We start from the raw sequence: 14,932 nt of genomic DNA, 5'->3' as shown, positions 1-14,932 counted from the left end.
TTATTTCTAGTTATTTGGTATCTTGCATGCTACTATAAATCATATTTATTTTAAGAGATTTTAGTTATTTACTTGAGAGAAACAGAGAGAGATGGCGACAGAGATAGCAGGAGAGAGGAAGAGATGAAAAAGCAGGCTCCGCTCTGGTCAAGGAGCCTGATTTGGGGATTCCTGGATCATGTCCTGAGCCAAAGGCAGTCGCCCCAGAAATCGTATTTCTTTAAAAGTCTATGTTTGTTCCTAATACAGTCAGACATAACTGGTCTTTGAATATTTACTTCGTATCTGCAACTCCGTTAAAATAGCTTATAGATTTAATAACTTCTACACTTTTTGGATTTCTCTATGCACACATCATCTATGAAGAAATAGGTAAATTTTTCCTTCCTAGTCTATACCTTTTATTTCTTATTTAAAATACTAAACCCGGCAATTATCTTAATCTAAGCAATGTGTAACTCCAGCTGTAAATTCCGTAAAAAGATGCCAGTGGATTCAAGTCCCTTTCCACCTCACATACTCTCACTCAACTAGACTATGACCAGCTCACTCCCCCTTCCAATCACTTTCACTCCGAGAGTCTGAGCAGAGCCCAGCGAGCTTGGAGGCAGGCTGCGGAAGCGCGCGCCGCAGGCCTGTAACCGCTGCGTCCCGGGCACGGCGACCGCTCCGCCCCTTGCCCAGACGCAACCAATCAGCGGCTGTCACTTTCGAGCGCCCATCGGCCAAAATGGCGGCGGCCGTTGGCGCCGAGTCCGGCTTGTAGTTTCATTGCCTTACTCCTCCGGTTGCAAAATGTGAAAGGCGAAGGGGCTGGTAAAAGGGGGCTGTAGGCAATGAGTCGGCGAAGGAAACATGGGGACAGCCCTGGCCTGAAGAACACGCCGCGCAAAGCGGCGGCGGCTGAGGAATACAGCTCGATGGTCGAGCCAGGGAAGAGGCGGCTGAGGTCGGCCCGCGGCTCGAGGCCCCGCAGGGCCGGAGAGACGTCTCCCCGGCCCGTGCCGCAACAAGAGCAGCCTCCAGCAGCCGCTTCGTGCAGTAAAAGTAACCCCGAGGGTGAGACGTCGGCAGCGCGGCCCCTCCGGGCTTAAGCGCTGCAACCCCACAGCCCTGCTTGCAATGGGGAATCCTAGGGTGCGGGTGGGGGTGGAGTCTGAAGTGTTTTCTTTCTCTGGGCTTCGCCCCTCGCCCCTCGCCCCTCGTGAGTTCGAGGAACAGGACGCCTCTACCCCCGTGGTTTTAGGCTCCGAATTTGAGTTCTGCCACGTTCTGTTTGACCATCTACTTGCTGCTTCTGCTGTAGGAACAGGCCCTGTAATTTACCTGTTTGAGGGAAGGAGGGCGGCTATTTCTAGACTGCTCCAGTCACAAGTGGCAGAGCGAGGAAAACTATCAGATAGACTTGCTGCCTTCAGCTTATTTCCAGGAGAATTGCCCCATCTCGACTTTTTGCCCTGGCTTGCTCCAGTGAAGGGGTCATATAAAAAGCTCTAGCTATCTCTACCATCCTCAGAGTTTGGGTGATGTTTCACTTCATGATTTACAAACCGGAAGTTCCTGTGTATGATGTCCCTCCAAGTAGGAAACTAAGGGCCCCTGAGTATTTCATTCTGGTCAATTTTTGGTGTTCTATTTTTTCAGAGATTTCTAATAAATCCCTGTAGGAACTGAAGTTTACACAAAAGCTCTTTGTAAAAGTGTGTTCTTAAAATACGACTTTTGTTATCTTACTTGTCTTTACTCCCATGAAGCAATTCTGGAATGAACAAAAACAAATGTTCACAGAAATTTAAAAGTGATACTGGACAAAACTTCACAGGAAATGGGTAGCTAAAGTTTTTTGAAGTAGTCAGTGTAAGTTGGATAGAGTTGGTGAAAGGGGGCTAAACAGACTTAAGTTTCTTCTGGGAGCTTTTTGGTTTTTGAAATGTATCTTTAAAATTACAGGTGGTTCCCAAAGCCTCCAAATGCCAGTGGTAATGAATGGAGTGAATAAATTATACAGTATTATACATTCATAGAGCTACTGGGTTATATTAAAATACTTGCTATTTACAGTGTCAAATTTGTGAAGTATTACAAGGATTATTATGTGAAATATTTCAGTTGTTATTAAAGTAATATCTCTGGGAGAAGATTTTATAATTGGACTATAAAAAGTAATCTAAAGGATATGTGACTTTGGGGTATTAGGAAGTAAAGTAATGCTTTACAATGCAATAATTGTTTTTTTAATCTTATTTTATGTAGAAAGATATGAAACACCAAAGAGAGTCCTGAAAATGGATATATTGTCATCTGCCTTCAGTTCTCCTAATGATCCAGATGGACAGAATGATATCTTTTGGGATCAGAATTCTCCAATGACAAAACAGTTAGGTAATTTATTAATTTTTTTATCTGGGTAAATATTTGGCAAATGAGTAGGATTTAATTATAGCATTTCAGTAGGGTAATAACAGAACTTTTATACAACAGATGTTTTTTGAGAATCTTAAGTGTTTGTTATGGTACGTATATGATGTCAGTGCTTAGTGATCTAAGCCGTGCTAAATTAAAACTGTTTTCTAAGAAATGGCTGCTATTTTTTAAATTAAGTTTTTTGTTTACCATTTATAGAAGTGTCTTTGTTCTTTAGGTAAAGGAAGAAAAAAACAGATTTACACCACAGATAGTGATGAAATCTCACATATTGTTAATCGTATTGCTCCTCAGGTAAATATCACTAGTTTTATATTTCATTTTAAACCTATGAAAACTATACCAATAGGTCCATATATGAAAAATGTTTGTCTTTTACAATTATCTATCTGAAATTATATATCTATTTCTATCTGAAAATAGAGCACCAAAGGTTACTTTTACCTTTTACACCACTGAAATGTATATTTTGAAGAAGGAATATAATGTATAATTGGCAATATATATTTCCTTAAGCATATATCCTATATTTTAATTTTTTTAGAGTAATAATTTTGACCGTTTTTAATGTTTAACAATATACGGCACTATTTTTAAAGTTATTAAAATAATAGACAATAAAAATTTAAACTTTTTAATGTTTTTTGTGATTGGTATTTGTTTATTGTCTATAGCACACTTCTTTCCCATTGAAATTGCTCTTAATATTTGTGGACTAATACAGTCATTGAGAAGCACTCATAAAAGTAGAAAACACTGGATTTGAAGTTAGTTCTCAGCCTGCCTCCTATATTGGGTGACCATAACCCAAACTCTCAGAAATTTAGTTCATTCAGTCATCAATTAGAATTACTTATCTTGCTCTCTCCATTGGACTATTATGAGGATTAAAGTAGATAATTCTTTGTAAACATAGAGCACTATAAATGTAAGGTTATTTTAAAGTCCATTATGATAGTTAAATTATATGCTGTCATAGAACCATCTTCAAAAGTTTCTTTTTTCAGTTCCTGTACCACTTGAATGAAATAGAAATACAAGTTTAAGGCAGCCTCTATTCTGAACCTCTTTACTGTCCTCTCTCCTTTTTCTTATTTAACAATATTTGAATTCAGAAAACATCTAGTTTTTGCTCAGTGTCCTCTCTGTAGGGATTTTTTCTTGACATACCCTTGGATAGTGACTATATGTTCACCATAAACAATAGATGGCATAGTCCCAAACTGTGGTTACAAGGAATTACCATCATCCAGGTGGAGGAGACAGGAAATAAAGTTTTTCTTAGTGGCTATAAAATATCCAAAATTACAATTAGCACAGTCAAAACAACTTTGTTGCTACTAGCTCTGCATTCCATGTTTGGCATGTCATAGAAATTCATTTTACATATGGTTCATTAGTTAATAGCTTTTATAACATAATACTATTTACTTCATAAGTTAACAATAGGCCTTCATTAATTGTGGGTTTCACATGAAAGCAGCAATAATAAAATGTGTTTGGACTGGCCAGCTTAAGTAGTGATAAAAAGATAGTTGAGTAAATTACTGGACCCTTTACCTAAGTGGGCTGGAAGTAATAGCTCACATAAAGAAATGGCAACAATATGCAAGTGGTAACTTGTATATAAGGAAAAGTACAGTAAAATTAGTTGCTTTTAAATGGTACTCCTTTCAACTAAGGCATGTAGATCTTTGGTAGTGTAAGATTATGTTCTCAGAATGACATATTCATGTTTTTTATTTTTAGGTGAGTAACCCCCTCAAGTAGTTATTTAAGTTACCTTGGTGTTTTCAGAGATGGCTTTTTCTTTTTTTTCCAAATATGCACTTCAGTTTTCCCTGGACAGTCATTTCACTTTCTTGAGGGATACTTTTCATATAGTGTTGTTAGTCATCATTTTTGTACAACTCTACTCAGAATATTCTCTAGGATTAAATGAAGTAATTTGTTTACATACCTTATATAGCACCTGGATTGTAGTTGGAAAACAGTAAATTATGCAAGTATTATTAAAGAGATTTTTTTAAATATAACACAAATAGTATAAAAACATACATAGGGCCCTTGTATATATAAAATTGGATATATAAAGTTGGCATACCTTTATTCTCTAAAAATTGAATGAATTTTAAAATACTTGGTAAATGGACAAAGGGTCCATCATTAAATCATTAAGAATATTTTCCCTAATTCAGAGTTGTTGAAACAAAAGTGAAAATATATATTGAGTCTGAAAGTAAAATTATTTTGATTACTGGATTATTTTTATGAAGCCAAAATCTAGGTTCAACTGGACATCTAAGAATACTTTGTTGATTAAGAATTTTAAAGTACCAAGTTGTAGGGATATTTTCACCTAAACCTAGTAAATAAATATAAGCTGATAGCTTCTTCATGCCTAGCATTTTGCTTGATGCTGATCATAAGATCAGTCCATGCTTTCAAGTATCCTAACCTACTGATAAGATTACTTTTAGCTTGTGTGATAGTTATTTATGTTCATTCTAAGTACTCTGTTCATCCTAAGTACAAAAAGAGGAAAAAATGGTTAAACCATTTGATTTGTTCGTCTGTAACTAATGATAAACTCATTTTCTAATTTTTTTGCATGATCAACTGACTGAAAGGAGTAGCAAAAACATCCAGGATTAAAATGGCCCTTTGTTTTCCTTTACAGTGCTTAAATTTCTTTTCCTGCTTTCTCTACTTATTTTTGTTCTTATCCCTGCCTTTCTTAGCATCATTTCTAACTTTGCACTTGACTCTGTCCTGAGTTTAATTTTAAGTGTTTTCTATTCAGGTCAACATAGATTGTCCTACCTTAGATAAAGATTATAATAGGATAGGGAAAATTTGGAGAATCAGGTGATACAGAAAGAATTCCATATGTTTCTCTCTATTCTTAATGTCAGTTTTCTGTTGAAAAAAAAAAAAAAGACTGCTATTACTGTTGAATATGTATTAGTTAATTAAATTCTTAAAATTAATTTTTTAGAAAGTAAAAATTTACTAATTCTGAATGTTTTCATTTCCTGAAACATATAAGGATCACTTCTTACAGCTTTTTATTGCCATCCTCCAACTTCTCATTTTTCTCGAATTTGTTTAGTAACTGTCACCTTACCAGAATTTATTGCTTTAGGAAAATAATTTAGTGTAGATAAAGTTTTCTTTTCTTTCTTTCTTTTTTTGGTATGTAACTCTTTTTTCCCCCCTAAAGTTTTCTTTCCTTCTTTCTTTCTTTCTTTCTTCTTTCTTTTTGGTATGTAACTCTTTTTTCCCCCCCTAAAGTTTTTTCTTTTCCCTTCCTTCCTTCCTTCCTTCCTTCCTTCCTTCTTTCCTTTCTTTCTCTCTTTCTGGTATATGACTCTTTTTTTTTCCCTTCTTCTAAAGGATGAAAAACCAACAACAAACTCCATGCTAGGCATGTGGATTGGTGCAACTGCTATTCCTTGTACTCCTAGTGTAGCAAAAGGAAAATCAAAAGCAAAAATCAGCTGCACAAAGTAAGTTCAAACTTTTCATCTTTCCTGAGATTCAGTGGAGTAGATATTTTTAATAATATTCTGTTTTGGTTTTGTAAATAAATAACATTAAAATGGCTATAAATTAGATTTTTTAGGTTTGACATGTAGAATTTTAGGCTCACAATAATTGTGTTAAAATTTTGAGTTTTAGTATATTAAAATATGCTTAATAACAGTTGAAAATCTATAATGACTCTTTGATGTTTTCTTAGTTATAATTTCTAAAATTTTTTTAATAGGTTAAAAACACAAAATCGAGAGGAAGAACTTATGAAATTAGCTAAGCAATTTGATAAAAATATGGAAGAGCTAGATGTGATTCAAGAGCAAAACAAAAGAAATCACGATTTTATCCAGGCAATTTCAGAAGCAGAGACTTTAAGCAATTATAAAGATAATATACAGATGCAGTTATTACATGATACAGTTCCTGAAATAGATAATTCTATAATAAAGAAGCCAATGAAAGAAAATACCAAAACACCTATGGAAAATGATCAGAATAACAGTCAGAAGCCATTTGACCAAAATGCTGAAGCAGCCTTTAATGCCATTTTTGATGGCTCTACTCAGAAATGTAGTGGACAGTTCAGCCAAGATTTGTCAGATGCTCTTTTGAACATGAGTAATACCACCTTTGGAAAGAAAAGCACTTTAAAAGAGGAGAAAATCATTACGAATGAAAGTCTGCCAGATAAAACTCCAGGATCACTTTTTTGTCAAGTAGACACTCCTGGAATCACAAAATCATGTGTGACTTCTTATACTGAGAAGCAAGAAGCTTTCCATAAACCCCTTGATACATTTACTACCAGTGATTTTGAGGATGATTGGGAAAACTTACTAAGTAATGAACCTTTTGTTATGCAAAATATCAAAATGTGTGAACTTTTCCCTGCTCCTAAAACAGCCCAGATTGCTGATCAAAAGGGAATTTATAATTTTAACAATAAAAATGATAAAAATAAGTTAAGAATGAATACAAGTCTAGATACCAGGTTAAAGGATTCAAAAATTTTAGAGGATCTCCCTTCAAAGACACAAAACAAGGAATTAATAGATTTTGGAAAACACGGGTTTTCAATAAATCTAAACGATAAACCAAACAAATTACCACCCACTGGAAATAAAATGAAATTTGAGAAATCTTTCAGTAAAACTGTTGTTCAAGACAAAATTCAAGACTGTGCAGTTGCGTCTAACCTGACACAAGAAGATAGGCACACTAAATTTACTTCTAATGTAAATACTTCTGAAAAGTCAACTTTGAACACAGGACATTGTAATGAACAAAAAAATAAGTCCACTTATAATCAATCTTTTAAAGCACCTGCTAATATAGATAATTTTGGCTCTGCAACTTTGGGCATTGAAACCAGTGTTTATAATCCAAATCAGACTAATGCATCAAAGTTAGGTTCTTTCTTTGATGACTGGAATGATCCGTCATTTGCCAATGAAATTGTCAAAGCATGTCATCAATTAGAGAATACCTGGGAAGCAGATGATGTAGATGATGACTTATTATACCAAGCATGTGATGATATTGAAAGACTAACTCAGCAACAAGACATTAGGAAGGACAACAAGATATTAGAAAGTAAACTTGAGATCAATAATAGTTCCAAACATGGAGCCAAAAACATGTTTACTACATCTAAACAAGAAAGTCAATCAGTGCAATCAAAGCCTTTGAATCTGAGCAGCATTTCAAGCCATGTATCTTTCACAAACAGCTCACAATTAAATAAACCACTGAAGATGGAAAAAGAAATTTGTGGAAATTCTCCAAGCTTTTTAGGTGCTACGACTAATTTAAAAATATACTCTAAGAATTCAGATTGTCAGATCAATAGTCTACATTATTCCTGGAATAACACTGATTTTCCAGTACAAGTGAGTAGTACTGAATCAGTTCGTATGGGAAATTCAAGTCTGAATGTGAATTCAGACCACAGGAATACAGAAACTGCTACTTACAAGAAGAAATTAAGTACTCAGCATCTATCCCATAGGAGCACAACAGATGGAGCTAAGAGTGACCTTAACAGAACAGTTAGACTTCCTAAGTATACATTTACGAAGACGAAAAATTCTCAGGTTCTTTCCCGGTTTAATCAAAATTGTATGCCAACCAATATTTCTGATACCAAAATTACACAGGGTTTAGAGAGAAATAAAGCTGTCAGCCCATTTTGTGGGAAGACTGTTCAACAGCAGTCTTTGGTGAAATGTTCTCAATCTTTGAAACAACCTTCAAAAGGTATGTATAAAAGAGTTTTCTTTGAAAATTGTCACCTGGGAAAGTAGCTAAACTAATTATTTGTTATATTGAATTTGTGTAATAAAATTTTTAAAAATCACAATGTTTAACTAGAATTCTTAAAGTGACTTACAAATAATTATACTCTAATATACAAAGGGTGGGTAATTTATATTTTCGGAAGATTGCATTAGATTCTTTCTTAGCTTTTAATATGGTAACTAGTATATGGTCAGTACTTAATATTCGTTGAATGTTTTCTGAATTATTTCTTAGAAAATTACATTTTTAGGTAGATATATTGCTGTGAGATTGTTTACTAAATATCTCATTGTTTCAAAACTTGAATCTTACTCCTATGTTTAGCAGACATTGAGGTGAACGATGTTTGAAAATTCAGAGCATTCTAATTAAACACATTTTTACTATAATATCTGATATGAAATTGCTAGTTGTGATGGTTAGAACTGTAATTTGCTTAGTACAACCTGTCATCTTTGATTCTTCTGATTCTTCTCCCACAGTTCTATCAAGTTCCATTATTTCTACCTCAAAATAATACATCTCAAAATAGTCCATTTTTCTCACTCTTAACTGCTACCATCCTTATCCAAATCAACTTTTTTTTTACTAGATTGTAGTTCTTTTATCTGTCCCTTTTCAATTCTCTCCTAACAGTAGAATAATCTTTTCACAAACAGGCAAACCTGGCATTCCTCTGCTTAACCACAACCTTCAATGATGGCCCGTTATTTTTCAAATAAAATTCCAGGGGCGCCTGGGTGGCTCAGTCAGTTAAGCAGCTGCCTTCATCTCTCAGGTCATGATCCCGGAGATTGAGTCCTGGGATTGAGTGCTGCATCAGGCTCCTTGCTCCGAGGAGGGTGGCTTCTCTCTCTCTCTTCCTCTGCCTGCCGTTCTGCGCACTTGTGCTCTCTATCTCTCTATCAAATAAGTAAATAAAATCTTAAAAAAAAAAGAAGAAACAAACAAAATTCCTACTCTGTGTTGATTTACAGGGTTCTGGATTATCACTCCTTAGCCTCTCTGTCTTTTTTACCTCATCTACTAAGCTTCAACTACACTAGCTATCTTTGAGTTCCTTGTACAGAATAGTTTCTTTCCTAGTTCAGGAGCTCTGACTGTGATAGTCCCAACTAAAACGACTTCTTCCCAGCATATGACCCCCCCATTCCTGTCTATTCATAGGTGCTTTTTTATCCTTAGGTCTCAACTTAAATATGACTTCCTCATAGAGACGTTCCTTGAACAATCTATAAATAGGTCAGAAGACCTATAATCTCTCTTATTTCCTTCATTTCTTTTACCACAATTTGAAAGCAAGTATTGATTATTGTCTGTCCTGTCTGTGAATACCTAGGCCTGTCACCGCATCTGCCACTTAGAAGATGTTTAGTAAGTAATTGAATGAATATCATGCCACATAATGTGAAAATCTGTTATTCACTGATATTGTAATGCTTTATAAAGGGACTGTGTCTGGCGTAACTACTCATACATCTTAATGCCCAGTTTTTTTCACTGCCTCATGTGTTTACAGATGCTCTTTCCTTTACCAGAAACTCAGTGCCCCCATGTGCATATACCAAATCTGCCTGGCCATTTTCCACTTGTCCTTTAAAACACAGTATGTTTCTATCCGCCCCGATAATTTAGCTTCACTTTCTTTGGGTTTCTCCAATACCCAGTGTTAACTTCTGTTACAGCATTTACTATGCTAGCTTGTAATTATTGATTTTCTTAATCAGTCTTCCTCACTTGAGGCTAACATTAGGATTCTTATCTATTATGTAGATCAATGCTAATAAGGTGAGGGAGTTTTTAGGTGCTTTTAACATTAGGTCATTGTTTTCTGTTTAGATTCTAGATGATAATTTTGTTGGCATTACCGCTACAACTTTCCTATTTAAGTACTCCCACCTTTTTTTTTTTTTTTTAACTTGTAACAGTAATATGTTGGTTGTTTAAAAAGAAGGAAAGAAAACAGAGTAATTTGAAGTCAAAAATTAAATTCTCTGTTTCTCTTTTCTCACAGCCATTCCTCAGGGAAAAACCACAGTTAACAGTTTGGAATACATCATGTAGAATTTTCTGTGCATATGAAAGCATGTATGCATGTTTGTGTGTATGAATACATGTGTATACCTACACATTTATTTAATCAGATGGAATTATATACTGTGTACCTACGATTTGGCAACTTGGTTTTGCCTTCAGTAAATATAGCTATTTTTCCCTCTCCTTCATGTAGTTTTGCTTCAGTCCTTTTAATGACTACATAGTATGTCTTTATACAGATATACCATGATTTATTTAACTGTTTCTCTATTGATGGAAAGTTCAGTTTGGTTGCATTTTTGGCATTACAAACAGTCCTTCAGTGAATATACTTCTACATAAATTTCTCCATGCTCGTATGATTGTATGTTAATTATTAAAAAATTGATGTAAGAGAATGTTTTGAATTTGATGGCTAGCACCAAATCTTCCCAAAAAGTTATATCAGTTTATATTTTTTATCAACATTGACAACGAATACTTCCCTACATTATAACCTAGGTATTTTGAAACAATTCAAAAATTGTGGTCAATCTATAATAATTTTAAATATTTGAATTTATATTTAAATAAGTGTAATTAATTGGACCATACTCAATTTTAGTATATGTGCTGCCGAAGCGAGCACATAATTGGACCATACTCAACATGAATTTAGTTACATATAGTTATAACTATATTAAAGGCTACATCTCTGGAATATTTTGAGTTTTCCCAAACACTATCCTTCTGCATTTTTTTAATCTCTCTTTCAGTTTCTTTTATCAGTTTGTTTACATTTACTGATAGTACCTAATCTTCTAATTAACATTAATCTTCTTGATATTTTCTATTGTTTTTACTTTGTTATGTTGCAAGAGGCTCTCCAGAGACTATCTCTGAAACAAAACCCATTTAACTACTTTATTGTTATAAGGCAGGGTTGGGCAGACCAGGGCCTATCTAAATCCAGCCCATAGCCTGTTTTTGTACAGCCAGCATGCTAAAATGGTTTTCACATTTTAAATAGTCGAAAAAATCAGGAGAAGAGTAATAATATTTCATGACCTTTGAAACTTTCATGGAATTCAGATTTCACCATCACTAAACAAAGTTTTATTTGAACACAGTCATATCATTTGTATTGTCCATTGCTGACTGTTTTCATGCTACAATGACAGATCTTAACACTTCCAATGAAAGCCCATATGACCTTCAAAGATTAATATATTTACTTTCTGGCCATTTACAGAATTTTTTTTTTCCTTTTTTGCTGACCTCTGCTTTAGGATAAACATTAAGAAAAGCCACTCTTTCTGTGTAACTTGCAATAGTTTGAGACTTCACCATGTATTTTTATTGAAGATTGAGTTAAAGGAAAGGCTGATGGGAGAAATGGATGTCTCTAAATCAAAATTTCATAGTGTGACTTTATCTACATCATTTGAAATTATTTTCCAAGAATATCACCAAGCCAGTTGTAGGGAACTATGTTCTTTTCTGCTGTCATGGATTATTAACCTGTTTTCCTTCCAAACTTATGGTCAATACAGTGCAACTGTATGTGTGTGTGTGTGTGTGTGTGTGTGTGTGTATTCTGAGTTTATGTTTCTCAGCTTTGAGACTAAAATAGTAGACAATTAGTCAAGCTAATTATAAAGTATCTCCTAGCATCTTTCTATAAGGAAAAATAGCTACAAATCTGTGAGATAATTAGTTTAGGAAATAAATAAGGCATCAGAGTAATCTGGGGGAGTTTATCTGCAATATTTATCTCAACCCTGAACATGCTCTCCCATTTCCAATTATACCAGGAAAAGAAGGGGAGACAGATAATTTATTTTGGACATATAATCTCCCTTTGTTAACAAGGGAAATGTCTTTTAAAGTCTGAACCTTTGTCTAGATGGTAGTGTAAATAATAATACTCTGCCAGCAGTACTACAGATTCTTATTCTATGAGAGGCAGATTTTACAAGATAAACAGTTTTACCAATATAAGGTCATATAAATATGATTCAAGGTGATGGTCATAATTTTAAAACATCCTTTAAATGAGAAAATACGTTTGCTAATCTTAAAGTTTGATTCTTATTAGCATTATGTAGATAATCTTTTAGCCCAAAGTGACTAAACTGTATACTTAAAAAGACATTCAAATTGGAGATTTTATTCAGATATTCTCCTTTTTGAAATTTCTAATGTTTATATAAAATGTATTCTCTAAATAAAAATATTTGACAGTGAATTATATGCTTATTGTCATGATAGATTTCACCAGATCACTCTAAAACATTTGTCCTCAATGGCTAAAATGGAAATCTTGGAGCTTTATAGAGGAAAAAAAGTTGGTGTGAATATTAATATAGCTTATCTTAGAGGGAAAAATAGACTATTTGATGTATTTATATTTAATTCATTATATTTTGACTACTTTTCTGTTAAAGTTTATATAATATTTAAAATCTCAGTTTTTAAAAAATACTCATTTTGTCGATTGTATAAATTAGATGTCCTTATTCACAAGAATTATGTGCTAGGAAGTTAAGATGTACAGTTTTAATCAAATGAACTTTATCACACTGTGAAAAGGTATATAAAATAAGGACAGATTGATCGGTGCTTGATTTTCCTTTGGCCTAGGGTACTGTGTCTGTATGTGGAATATCGTACTTAGTAGTTTAGCATGATTTAATAGTTACACCAATATGGCAAGTCTGGATAATAAAAAAGTAAAAATTAAAATTCATATTCAGGATGCCTTTATAGTCTATAATAGTAATATCTATATTTTGTTTAATTTTTAGAGGAAGAAGAGAAAAATAAAAAGTATTCTCCTGAAGAAATTCAAAGAAAAAGACAAGAAGCACTGGTTCGAAGAATGGCGAAAGCACAGGCCTCATCTGTAAAGGCAGCTCCCACTTAACTTGATTTCTCTTATGAAATATTAGTTGGAAGACAAAGACAGTTAATAGCTATCTATGATAGGAAATATTTTTTCTTGATTTCTCTGTGAGAAATTTAATGCTGACTTATAAAGCATGGACTTTTTTTTTTAATGGATTTCTGTTTTATTTAATAAATCAATGTTTGCAATAGTCAATGAAATCTTTCCTTGGAGAGGTATGTGGAAATAATTACATATAAGTTTTGAAAATTCAGGAGAGTTAGCAATTATGTTATAGAATTATAGAATTTACAGAGTAAAGTAGTATATTTTTAAATATTGTGGTTCATCCAAAAATAGGTAATCTACTAATTTTTTATTGTAATAACTCCCTAATATAAAGCTTCAACTCACTAAGTAAATAAGTATTTTTTTATAGTTTTACTTTCAATAACTTTTTAAGTTTTTTATATACTTCTGAATCTTAAAAATACTTTCATATTCTTAGGAACATGGTTGGTGGGAAATAAAGGACTTTAATTTATTTGTAAGGAAATTAGTATTTTCAGTTCCTAGTCTGAAATAGATCTTAATTTTAGTTTTCTAAAACATGATGTATTTTGGAAACCTTCCACTATTTTCAGGGAAAATGCTGATTTAAGAAGTTTGGGGGGAAAAAAAGACTAGCTATATAAATAATACAGTATTATTAACATTTAGAACTGTCAGAACCTTTAGATGTCATTGGGTCCAACTTCTTTATTGTATGGGTGAGAAATGAATACTGTTATTCTGGAAGTCACAAGGCAAATTAAAGCTATGCTGGGATTAGAATGATTTCTTTTATTCTAATGAACACCTAGACAATTATACCATTATACTTTCAAGTATTAGTTAGTATACAAAATATCTTGTTTGTAAGAGCATTAGTTATTTCATAGTTTAAAAAGAAAAATTGTAACTCAAAGTACATTAAGGACTGTTTAATAATAATGCTCATTGTTTCTTGTATTAAAGAATTCATTCCAGAATATAAAAATGAGAATCTTTCTCTTTTTAGTTTACCTATAACTATTTAATTTTCCCTTAACTATTTTTCTGACTTTACTAATTTGTTCATCTCTATTACCTTATTTTTTCCTTTATGTCTGTTTAGAATTCACTAAGCCAGAAAAATCAAAGCAGAGGTCAGAAGACAGTAAGGATGCTTTATTTGTCTTAAATGGCTTTGGGAGACTTAATGAAAGGTATACGTGTGAAACACCTATTAGTGCATTCACCACCATTCAGGTGTCTTAGAACTATGATAATATCAAAATAATTAAATGCATTTTAAGCTATGGCTATACAGAGACCTATCATTCTGAAAATTATATTTTCATATATACAGTAGAGTAACACATTCTTCTTCCTTAAGGTATTATTGGAACCAAAGAGATTAGTGGCCCTTCAGTGAACACACAGAGGGCTATGTAGATCATTTCTCTAGGGGGGCTTTTTCCGATCTTTAGGAAATCTGTTTCTACCCAGAGAAGAGCCAGTTGGTGACTAACAGCTGTATTCTACATCAAGCTCGATTGCTGTTTATGCATCTCAGGTTGGCCATGGAAAAACTGACATTAATAATGCCATGATTGCAGGGACACCTGGGTGGCTCAGTTGGTTAAGCGGCTGCCTTTGGCTCAGGTCATGATCCCAGCGTCCTGGGATCGAGCCCCACATCGGGCTCCTTGCTCAGCGGGGAGCCTGCTTCTCCCTCTGCCTCTGCCT

The 14,932-nt window shown here is 33.8% G+C and overlaps 1 protein-coding gene across 4 annotated transcripts; it reads left to right on the top strand.

The window, feature by feature from the left end:
* Positions 1-706: 706 nt before the first annotated feature.
* Positions 707-13,993, top strand: ETAA1 (ETAA1 activator of ATR kinase). 4 transcript variants are annotated; one of them, XM_047745613.1, is made up of 7 exons: positions 707-1,059; positions 2,254-2,382; positions 2,642-2,718; positions 5,821-5,933; positions 6,194-8,217; positions 9,599-9,633; positions 13,083-13,993. In XM_047745613.1, the coding sequence occupies exons 1-7, from the start codon at positions 837-839 to the stop codon at positions 13,182-13,184; spliced, it is 2,703 nt and encodes a 900-aa protein (XP_047601569.1). In that variant the 5' UTR covers positions 707-836; the 3' UTR covers positions 13,185-13,993. The 4 variants fall into 4 exon arrangements, with proteins under 4 accessions (XP_047601569.1, XP_047601571.1, XP_047601572.1 ...); XM_047745617.1 differs by having other exon boundaries at positions 1,044-1,059; positions 2,254-2,377; XM_047745615.1 differs by lacking the exon at positions 9,599-9,633.
* Positions 13,994-14,932: the final 939 nt, after the last annotated feature.

Source organism: Lutra lutra, chromosome 9 (genome assembly GCF_902655055.1).
Source record: "Lutra lutra chromosome 9, mLutLut1.2, whole genome shotgun sequence".
NCBI lineage: Eukaryota > Metazoa > Chordata > Mammalia > Carnivora > Mustelidae > Lutra > Lutra lutra.
Note: the sequence above shows the minus strand (reverse complement) of the source record. Positions and strands in the feature narration are given on the sequence as shown.

Excerpts from the sequence above, each read along its gene's own strand:
- ETAA1 (XM_047745613.1), top strand. The coding sequence starts at position 837 with ATGAGTCGGCGAAGGAAACATGGGGACAGCCCTGGCCTGAAGAACACG. Across the intron at positions 2,383-2,641 it reads TCCAATGACAAAACAGTTAG|GTAAAGGAAGAAAAAAACAG; the intron begins GTAATTTATTAA and ends TTTGTTCTTTAG. Across the intron at positions 8,218-9,598 it reads TTTGAAACAACCTTCAAAAG|GCCTGTCACCGCATCTGCCA; the intron begins GTATGTATAAAA and ends GTGAATACCTAG.